Source organism: Saccoglossus kowalevskii, chromosome 4 (genome assembly GCF_978046115.1).
Source record: "Saccoglossus kowalevskii chromosome 4, keSacKowa6.1, whole genome shotgun sequence".
NCBI lineage: Eukaryota > Metazoa > Hemichordata > Enteropneusta > Harrimaniidae > Saccoglossus > Saccoglossus kowalevskii.
Genome location: NC_140644.1, coordinates 5,234,684 through 5,246,239, shown reverse-complemented (window position 1 = coordinate 5,246,239; position 11,556 = coordinate 5,234,684). Strand labels below are relative to the sequence as shown.

Below are 11,556 nucleotides of genomic sequence, written 5' to 3'. Positions count from 1 at the left end.
TTCATTTCCCGCAATCATGTAAAGCCAAAGGCTTTAACTCTTTATAGAAATTGTGTATCGACAAAACTGGAGTTTGAATTTCACGGTAAGCCAAAACAATATACAGATAACTTCGAACAGCTGACAATCGATTGACCAATCAAAGCAGGTGTATTTAACCTGACCTCAGGTCCTTTCTCGAATACCCCGGATGTCGCGCGATATTCAACATGGCTGAGGTAGGTCCACTTGCTTCTGATTTTGTTTCGGGAATATTGTTTTCCATTATAAATCGAGATACATATATATTTGTAATGTCATAAATATTGTAGTATTCAAACTGACATAGTTGAAGATTGTTTATATGAATGTTGATGATTGTGACAGGTGATAGGTAGAGAGGTCACCTTAAGTCACTTAAAAAAAATGTTACTGTATGGTGATGGGACAAGATAGTTCAAATGGCTTCAAACTTATTATGAAATGTGTTTTTGATACCATGTTTGTTAGACATGACATTAAAATATTAATATCTGGGTGTATTATTATAAAAAAAATAATAAATATATTAGTACAGTTTTTGTTTCACTACATTGTATCTAATATGGGTCCCATGTTACATGTACATACATGTATACAACACATGTAAAATATGTTTAGATGAAATTTGATCTTGCTGTATTGACTGGACTGATGTTGTATTTGCTATAAAAGATATGAAATATTATTTTCTTTAATTATTATGTTTAATGTAATGTAGGCCCAAATATTAAAAACCCACCTTTTTAATCCAGTAAAAAAGTATTTTCTCCAAATATTAGTGATCCCGGACCGTTGTTTTATCCCCAGGGTCCCGGGGATAAGTGGCGACTTTGAACCTCGGGTTGATCTGTATTTCTCTGACATGTTCCGAATATTATGAAGTCTGAAAAGCAAACACGTCTTTTGCAGTTCAGGTCATTTTGACATTTGCAATTTGACGGATAGTTGGTGCACAATATTAAAAATATCGCCGCACGAAGTATTTTCTTAATTAAATAAAAACATTATTTTGAATCAAAAACAATCTGTTTGTTGTAGTAAATATACTTTTTAATACATGAAATGCACAAAATTGTATTGAATTTACAAAACGTGACATTGTATATTAAAACTCTCATCCGCTTACATCACAAAAAAATGACGGCTTTTGCACGTTGTGTTAGCGCTGTCAGTATTCTCACTTCCGGGCTTGTCATCGTGTGTACGTACATGTGTACAGCGGTAGCGAACATGGTGAACACGTTTGCTATGTGCATGACAGCAAAAGCTGGATCAACTATTAAATTTTAAATTAAGTTTTAAAAAAAAAAAAAAATCCGACCGACAGACCCAATTTTTCAATTTTCCGACTTGAGGCAACATAAGTTGGGTTTTTTGGCCTAATTGTCCTTGTCAATCTTAGTTCTAACAATCTATATTTTTTTTTTTCAGAATCAAACATGCACCGTGATAGGCGGTTGTGGATTTCTTGGACGACACATGGTAGATCAGTTATTAAAAAGAGGTTATAAAGTTAATGTCTTTGACATCAGGCAAACTTTTCAAAATGATAAAGTTAGCTTCTTTACAGGGGATCTCTGCTCACAACAGGTAATGAACTGAGAATCTGTTGAAAGTAAATTTAAATTGAGCATGGTGCAGAAAGTAAACTACAATTGGTTGAAACATACATGTTTTGTTTTAATTCTGATATAGTCGTACACATGTTTATTATTACACCTATATGTTCCTCTCTAATGTCACACAGTGCACACTGTTACCCACAATTCAATGTGAGTTGCTGTACTGTAGTAAGCTTTCAGATTGGCGTTTTATCTATTCAACAAATACAATTTGGGTGTTTTGTATTGAATTTATTTTCTCTGATGTTTGGCAGGTCATATGGAAAATATAGGAAAAAGTTATATTCAATGGATTTTATTTCACTGAATCATTCCTCCAACGAAAATTATTTCCAAGCGAAAATAAAGTATTTCACAGTAATATACCAATAACAATTATGAGTGAAAGCTATACTAAGGTTATAAATAATATGAAATTCTGGGTAATTTATATTCCTGTGTGATTGCTTGCACATTAATAATATTGTATGTGTATTATTGTGGAATTGATGTAGAAGCTCTTATATAATCATTCAGTATCTTGATTTATTGTTACAGGATCTTTTTCCAGCTATTAGTGGTGTAGGTGTGGTGTTTCACTGTGCGTCTCCTCCAGCTGCTAGTAATAACAGGTACAGTTATGATTCCAATAGTTGTCTTATCAAGTGGGTTACAAGTATATAAATGCAGGGCCTGTACTGCACCCTCTATGGTGTATTTTCATCTTTCATTTGTTTTCATAGATCATCAGTACAGCACTCACTTGATAGCTCTTAAAACAGCTAAATTTGACTGATATCTGAAAACAGAAAAAACAAAATGTAAATTTTTCGTTGCAATCAATAGCTGGTGAATAAAAATGTGTTTTCACTCATTAATTACGAAAATAGATTATATTAATTTTTATTTTGTTGTTGTTGTTATGTTATTAAATAAAGGTTTTCAACTTGTTCATTGCCACATAATAATAATAATAATAACAATAATAATAATAATAATAATAATAATAATAATAATAATAATAATAATAATAATAATAATAATAATAATAATAAATGTGTTTTTTGCAGAGAACTGTTCTACAGAGTAAATTATATTGGTACACAGAATGTTATCACAATGTGTAAGAAAGCAGGGGTTCAGGTATGCATAGATTTTATATTCCATAAATGTGGATGAGTAATTCTACTAGTCATGTAGATGCAGTCAGTTATGAGCTGATTCCAATTCATAAATTAGTGTTCATCAAATTCACTTATCATTTACTTGATTAGAAGTGGATCTGTAATCAAAATATAGAAATACATAACAATTTCTAATTACATTTATTGTATGCTGGCTTATTGAAACATTTCTTATATTTAATATAGACTTATCTGTCACATATGATAATGGAGAAAACATTCTATACACAGTCACTAGAATTGACCAGATGACCATACTCCTTCAGTAGTGAAAAAAAGACTTGTTAAGCAACTCTAAACATAGTACCAATGCCATAATTGTAGACCATTGTGCTAAAAAATGTATCACAACTTGAATCTCCAGGGGACAAAATTGTAGGTTGATTTTAGCTAGGACACGTAAATGTACGATTTGTTTGTCCCTGAGTTTTTTTAAAGCTGTATGATCTGTTAAATTTATTTGAAGTCTTGAACATATATAGTTAAGTGAGCCAAGAATTTGAATCAGCAGTTACGGAGTTCGTGAGTAATGCTTGTTATAACCGAGCTGATTCATTTTTGACTGCCATGTGCGAAGCACATAACGGGAGTTTTTGCAGTTAGCTGTTCTATGACTGTTCCACTGATATCTAAAAAACCTCTCATTGGATTTTGATGAAACTTGGTACATAGATGCTCTGAACATATGCGCAGATTTGATTAGTTTTTGGTTAAAATTTGTGCATATTAATTACCTAATTTGCATGATAATTAGCGATTTTTTAGTGGTTCCATGACTGTTCCACTGATATCTAAACAACCACTCATTGGATTTTGATGAAACTTGGTACATAGATGCTCTGAACTAATGCTAGGTTTTGATTAGTTTTTGGTAATAATTCGTGGATACTAATTACCTAATTTGCATAATGATTAGTCAATTTTCAATTTTTCAACTGATATCTCAAGTACTAATCATCACATTTCAATGAAACTTGGTACATAGATGTCATATGACACTGCACAGACCTGATAGTTTTTATGGTAATATCAGTACATATAATTACCTAATTTGCATAATTAATTAATTTTCAGCTTTTGATATAAGTAGTGAGCATTACATTTCAATGAAACTTGGTACTTACATACTCAAGGACTATGCAGAGATTGATTGTTTCGGATAAATATGTGTGCATATTAATCACCTAATTTGCATAATTAGTTAATTTTCAGCTTTTCCACGGGTATCTCAAGTACTAATTATCGCATTTCAATGAAACTTGGTACATAGATCCTTTAGGACTATGCAGAGACCTGATTAGTTTCAGGATAAATAATTGTGCATATTAATTACCTAATTTGCATAATTAATTTTCAGCTTTTCTACTGATATCTAAAGTACTAATCATCACATTTCAATGAATCTAGAATTATGCAGAGACCCAATTAGTTTTCGGTAAATATTTGTGCATATTAATCACCTAATTTGCATAATTAACCAATTTCCAACTTTCACACTGATATCTCAGGTACTAATCATCACATATCAATGAATGAATGTTTGTACATGGATGCTGTAGGACAATAGACAGACCTGGGTAATTGTGGGTTAAAATCTGTACATATTAATTACCCAATTTGCATAATTAACCAATTTTAAGCTTTCACACTGATATCTAAAGTACTAATTATTCCATTTCAATGAAACTTAGTACAAATATGCTCTAGGACAATGTACAAACCTAATTAGTTTGGCGTAAAAATCTGTTCATATTAATTCCCTAATAAGCATAATAATTCATAATTTTTTGGTTCTAATCACATTTCAATTAAAGCGAACCTAAATGCGGCCTTAATTTATAGTTGTGTATATTCTAAACTGTATTCGAAATAATATTGCAGTGGTTTATTTTATTTTAATTATAACTGTAGCTTGGATAGGCATTTGAAGTGCTTGCAATTAAACACCATGGAGGCCATTCATGGAGGGGAATAAATAACGAACGAACATATTTAACATCCGGGTACTTTTCAAAGCTATGACGTTTTAGTATCTGATCACATTCGTATACGCCATTGTACATAGCCGTTGCCAAGCATTGTCTACTACTAATATAAACTCAACTTTTATATGCACAACGTGCTTTTTAAAACTTGTGTTAGAGCCTTATGCGTTTAAACCACAGTATTCTGAGAGTGAAAGCCCAATTGCGTACTTCCCCGATCGTAAGCCCCTCCCGAGTATGAAGCCCATCCCTATATTTTTACTTGGTATTTATCGAGTTGAGAGCATTCATGATTATAAGCCCAGAGTGTTTTTACTGGGCGTCGACGATATTCTTTAAAATATGCGTGTAAAAGATGTGTTTCATTTCATAATAATCGTGATTGGCATGGTAGTTTGGTTCATGCTTTTAGTTTTATGAGAAAACTCACATTAATTTCAGAGTGCATGGGGAATGTACACAACGTGGTTCGCATCTTTTCTATTCTGTCATTTACTCAGGATGAACCCCAATGTTGCAATTCTGGAGTAATCCATATTTCTTTGGGTAGTAGCTTTTGAAAAGCCAAAAATGTGATCGTTAAGCCGTGTACCTGGTTATTGGGCATGGTTTGTTTTGAGACTATCATGAAAGGCCTAGGGTTTGAACGATGAGACATGTTGGCGACCAAGAAAGGTGTTTAAATTCTTCTTCCACACTCAGTTTACCCACGGTTACTATTAACCGTCGTTTATATTTCGGAAATTGCGAATCGCCAGTTTTTAGGGAAAAAATCATCGTTTTTTCGTTGCAACCAGTGCTACAGATCGCATTTTAACATTGCGGTAATTCACTTCCGCATTGCATTAAAAAATCATCGTCAATAATCGGAAAATTTCATCATTACGACACATCATTTTGATTGGTTATGTTATGGCCTGTTATGTCAAAGGAAGTTGTTTCAGGTCAAATCGTGCTGAAAAACCTCATGGTGGAAATTGCTTTGCGTCTAGAGTTTGCGTACGATCGAAAACATACCAAAACGAAGATAATGATAAATGCCTTCATCCACTGTTTCCTCATAGACCCTACCCATTATTACACCGTAAATTCAGACGGTATGTAAATCGTATTGTAATAAGATGTGTGTGTTTTTTATGAATATGTTTATTTTTTCATTGTAAGTGTCGTTCAAATCAATGACACATTTTTTTTTCAAAAATATGTATTATTTTCTCCAGCCCGGCGTGGTGAACGAATAATTTTTTGGGATAATTTTTCGTTGTTTGCAAGATGGTTACAGTGTTTAACGCAAAAACAAAATCATTTTTTTCTGAGTTGGTCCTCGAGTACAAGTTCATCCCTTACTTTTCCCTTACGTGTTCATGCCTCCGGGCTTATGATCAGGGAAGTACGGTATTCTGTGAAGATTCAGATCAGTCTAGTGTGAGTGATGAGAGTATATCATCGACGATGCCCCTTGTTCGGATGATAGTTTTATTTCAAATTACACGGAAGTCTGTGAACAATCTGCTTGGTGTTCCTGTGACACTTGTCCCATGATTTTCCAGTGCAGCCCCATGAATACATGGACGAAAATGTTTCCACCACCACCCTACGAACTCAAGATTGCATACTCCAGCATCCATACTTTGAATAATTTGCACACCGCACAGTGCAGTACTGGAAACAGCATTTATTAGACAGTTAGACAAAAAACAAAACAAAATGCCTGTCTCAATCAATCGCACATCCATAATGTTTGTATGTTGATACGCTTGTAAATAATATTAACGTAAAAGTCGAAACAACCTAGACTAGAAATCAATTCACCAGTCCAGCCAACTATGGCTCCCTAAGTTGCTTATATTTAATCAGATACTATTTCGTCATCATGCTTTATTACCTTACCTGTTTATACCTCATGAGGGCGTTTTTTTATGGCAAAATGGCGCAAGCGGAAGTCCTTCGCAGGTTTATGGTTTCTCATATTTAAATCATCATAAATCTGAAGATAATCATTTTTTTTTCATTTTTTTTTTCAAATTTATAATCAATATACATAACTTGATAAATACAAACACCAAAATAGGCTCTATTTAGTTCCTGTTTAAACTTGGTACATAGATTTTTTGTTACATTGCGCAGACCTCATTAGTTTTACACTCAAATCTGTTCTTATTAATTTTCTGATTTGCATAATTAGTTTTCAGCTAAGTAATTTCAAATTATATTTAATGTGTCTCCAATACTCTCAGCACATGGAAGTTCTTTCTAAGCTTTCTTTGATTTTATCTGCAATACCTAAAATCCTGACATGCATTGTGTACCCTGCTTTGTAACACTCTAAACACAATCAGCCTATGAAGTATGAAATGTTTTATGTTCACTTGAGCACAGTGGCAACAAATGCAAGGAAATTTCATATATACATGCACGTATAAATTTTGAAAGAAAAAGACAGGACAACATGAAGTGGGTGTTCATTAAACAAATCCATCCACTTCTTATCAAATTTGTATTAATTAAGTACGGTAGGCACCATATAATTTAAAATAAGTTTTGTTTTGTTTTGATGAACTGGTGGATGCCTTAAGCTGCTGAAAATTTTTTGCCAAATGTGAAATCTATATAAATGCTAACACAGTTTCTGTCCCTGGTATTTTGTGAATACTGTAATTAGTGCACAGCACGTATAACTTTGTACATCAAATTCTACAAACAAAATACACCCAATAATACAGCTATGAAATAATGATAAACCAAGAATAAATTTTTTTTTTTCAAACAATGTGTCTTAATTTATCTTGCCATATAGACAGCTACATCATTTATTGGGACAGGCACTTTTATTCTCTAACCTGAGCAATGGACAGGCAACTTAAATTTTTAATTTTAACCCCTGCTAATTTTGAAAAGTCAGGATTCAGGCCCTGCAGTGAAGCAATCAGTCTTATCGACATGTACCAAACTGATCAGTTGATATATTGGCATAATGTTGACACTAGAACTTGTTTAATTTGTTGATTGTAGAAATTGGTATTGACAAGCAGTGCTAGTGTTGTGTATGAAGGTACAGACATCCAGAATGGAAATGAAGACTTGCCATATGCGAAGAAGCCGATAGATTACTACACACAGACAAAGATACTGCAGGAAAAGGTATATCATGTATTTGTCATTTATACTTTATTACTCTACTATAACTTTAGGATATTGTTTTGAAACATAATTTTTTTAAGTTCTGTAAATATGTTCATTCTGGTGAAATAAATAAATACTCTGATATAACCTTTGTACATTCTTTTGAAAAATACTTTATTACTCTGCTTCAACCTTAGCCTGCAGACTGAATAAAATTAAACCTGGGTATAATATACAGAGGAGACCTTGCTTCTAGTACTAGTATGCAAGATATTCTATGTGGGTACTTCAGTAACTATTAAAAACAATTGAAGATGGCTCATGATGCCAAACTTTTACATATTTTTGTGATGTTTTAAATAATTAGAAAGGTTAGTAGTATGATAGATTATTGTTACGTCTAACACTGAAATTTAACATTCTGTGAAAATGACACATGTGAATTTGTTCCAAATGTAACTGCACTCATTCCAATTTTGGAATTTTCCCATATATGGGATAAACTAAGTTTAATACCAACATTGAACACATTTTGTCTTTATTGGCGTATCCTTTGAACACTTACCTTTGTTTACATTGGACTACTACCGGTATTTCATGTGACAGAGATAGAATTTCGTCGCTGAACGCAAATATTGGCATAGTGCAAAAACATTTTTTTGGTTCCATTTTTGCTTTTATCTCGGAATAAATCATATCTACAAACAGAGAAAAGATGTATAATAATAATGTTATCATAAAAATACCACAACCTATCGACTTCCACTATTGGACGGTACTGCCTTTGTGTATACTTTGCGGTATTCTCGTAGTAATCTCATATTATATGACATTTTTGCCAATAATGGGAGCCATCCAGTGCAAAAGAGAGAGGCATATAATTTCACGACCATCCATCCTAGAAAGTGTCTTCCCTAGTTTATGCACACTCTGCAGTGGATGTAGAACAAGACTTGACACCTAACCAGTATTGAGTTCAATCAATCAAGTTTTGTCACATGCACTATGTTATTCTGTATTTCAGTTAGTATTGGATGCCAACGATTCTGAGAATGGGTTCTTCACAGCAGCCATCAGACCACATGGTATATTTGGACCCAGAGATCAACAAATGCTACCAGTTACAGTGGAAATGGCTAAGGCTGGTAAAATGAAATTCATTATTGGGTGAGTTCAATGTTGATTTTCCGTGTAAGTATGTTAAAGCGGGAGGGTCGTCACCTGCGCAAGCGCAGGAATTGAGTCCCAAGCGACGATAACAACACACAGTAAAAACGCAAAGGCTCATGGGTAGACGATTGTTTGTAAACAATGACATGCTATGGCCATCTGACGCATGCGCGGGTGACGACTCCCCCGCTTTATCATTTTCACCACTAGACTTTCTCACCCTAATTTATGTTCTTCAATATTTCTGGAAATAAACCCTAATTTTAAAGCCAACAGACAAAATTTGAGTCAATTTACAGTTTTCACTCCAACAATTTTGCTATTTTTGTCCCAATCTTCTGAAGGAATGTGCAGACTATGAACAGGACTATTTTGTGAATTTGTGATGAAAAGAGGGAACTGGTGGTGAAAAGGTTAATCAGAGGTTTTGAAAACTATTCTTCTGTGAAAAAGGTTAATATTATATATATTGTGAGTCAGGTGCATAAAATTATATATAACAGTAACATATTTTGTTTTCAACTAGCGTTGAAATTTCTACATCATATGTCTAGTACGGTGGCACTTTACAATGTATTTATATCACCAGATTATGTTATCAGGAAATTAATACAGTTTATGCGATATTAACTGAGGGACCTCCAAATTAATTTTATAAATAATTACTGATTTATTTTAATTATTTCTCTTTTTTCCCACATATGTTGTAAATTAATTTTTGCCAGAATTCTTCCCACCTCCATTTTAAACCAATTCAAGTCATTGTTACCATGTTTTATTTTTTCTAAAATTTTGATCAAGACCTGGAGCCTAAAAAATTATAGAAAAATAAATAAAAAATCTGCAAAATGTTGGCAGGAAGAAATTATGGCACTCAAAATATGAAATCATTAACAACTGTTACAACTTTTCCTCTCAATCTGTACCCGGCATCTGTGACAAGGTTGTAATTGTTACACTATGTTTATTTCTATCAGAGATGGTAAGAACCTTGTAGATTTCACTTATGTAGAGAATGTTGTACACGGACATGTGTTAGCAGCGGAACACCTACAGAATGGATCTGTCGTTTGCGGCAAGGTGAGTCTTGACCATAGAGGGCGATGTTGACCTGCGGAAATTTAACTGTTTATACCTGGCATCACAAAAGTGGTACAATACATCTCATATATTGACATTTCCCATTAGAAATATCAATGGCGTATTTGGTGACTTTCCATCCTCCTATTGGTTTATTGATTGGTCTTTGCTTGCTGTTTGATTGTGTTAGCATTGTTTGCTGGTGGTTTCCAAAATGGAAAAGGCATTTTCTGCATAATAGATACATGCCATGAATAAGATTAAAAATTGTTGACCCATATCAGATTTATTAATTGTTTAAATTGGTTTTGGATTACCCATGTTAATTTACATTTGGAAAATGACAATGGTGAAAATTTGTATTAGTGACCACCTGCCAATAGTGTCTTTTAGGCAGTCTCAAGATATAACATATAAGCAACCTGTGTATAAAGACCACCTGTCTTATGTGACCACTCTTTCAGCAATATTTTTACCGATTTGCCTATGTATAAAAACCAAAATAATTAAAGTAGCATTCTATTTATAAACCAATTTTTAACTTCCTCAAATCAAAGTTACGTGATATTGATTTTGATCAACTCAAATATATGTGTTTTGGTTGCAACAATACCATCTCATTATTTTCTGGAAATGTTGATTAATAAAAAAAATTCAACCTCCATATAAAGATGGTCACTGTACACAGGTTTGATAGTAATAAGCCGGGTATTGTATGGCTATACATGTATCCTTACTGTGGAGTATATGTGTGTATGGGGAAAATGAACTGGTGGTGAAAAAGTTAATAGCATTCTTATAGACCTCACCTATGAAACAAAAATTAAAACTTTTTTTTCCTTTGCAGGCATATAACATAACGAACGATGAACCGATCTACTTTTGGACATTCTTATCCCGTTTACTTCAAGGCCTTAATTACCAAGCGCCCACGATACATCTACCGTACTATCTTATTTATTACATTGCTTTATTTGTACAAATTATATGCTTCCTACTCAAATTATTTATTGAAATAAAACCCAGCTTCACACCGATGAGAGTCGCCTTAGCTGGAACGCATCATTTTTACAGTTGTGAGCGTGCTAAGAAAGACATGGCTTACAAACCAGTGGTCAGTTTAGACAGAGCAATTGAAATAACTTTGGAAAGTTTTCAACATCTTAAAAATAAGTAATCTTTGATGAAATGTCCAATATTTGACTGTGCAATAAATGTTATTTGTTATGTCAACTGTAATTTAGGTTTTGAAGCCATCCTGAAAAACGTAGATGTTGATCACATAGTGTTGAGTTAGATGTGTGTGGGTCCCATGCAACATGTACAACATATTGTAACTAAATGTTTCTAAACAAGCTGTGCAATAAATGTTATTTGTTATGTCAACTGTAA

At 33.2% G+C, this 11,556-nt stretch overlaps 1 protein-coding gene across 1 annotated transcript; it reads left to right on the top strand.

Annotated features, from left to right (window-relative positions):
• Window positions 1-188: 188 nt before the first annotated feature.
• LOC100367277 (sterol-4-alpha-carboxylate 3-dehydrogenase, decarboxylating-like) lies at window positions 189-11,556 on the top strand. Its single transcript, XM_002737982.3, has 8 exons — window positions 189-218; window positions 1,453-1,611; window positions 2,181-2,254; window positions 2,693-2,765; window positions 7,804-7,932; window positions 8,939-9,081; window positions 10,062-10,164; window positions 11,012-11,556. Exons 1-8 carry the CDS (start codon window positions 210-212, stop codon window positions 11,339-11,341), a joined length of 1,020 nt encoding a protein of 339 aa, XP_002738028.2. The 5' UTR covers window positions 189-209; the 3' UTR covers window positions 11,342-11,556.

What these genes read in the sequence shown, in the direction of transcription:
- LOC100367277 (XM_002737982.3), top strand. An exon ending in CCAGCTGCTAGTAATAACAG is followed by an intron (nt 2,255 to 2,692) that starts GTACAGTTATGA and finishes TGTTTTTTGCAG; the next exon opens with AGAACTGTTCTACAGAGTAA. An exon ending in GATCTGTCGTTTGCGGCAAG is followed by an intron (nt 10,165 to 11,011) that starts GTGAGTCTTGAC and finishes TTTCCTTTGCAG; the next exon opens with GCATATAACATAACGAACGA.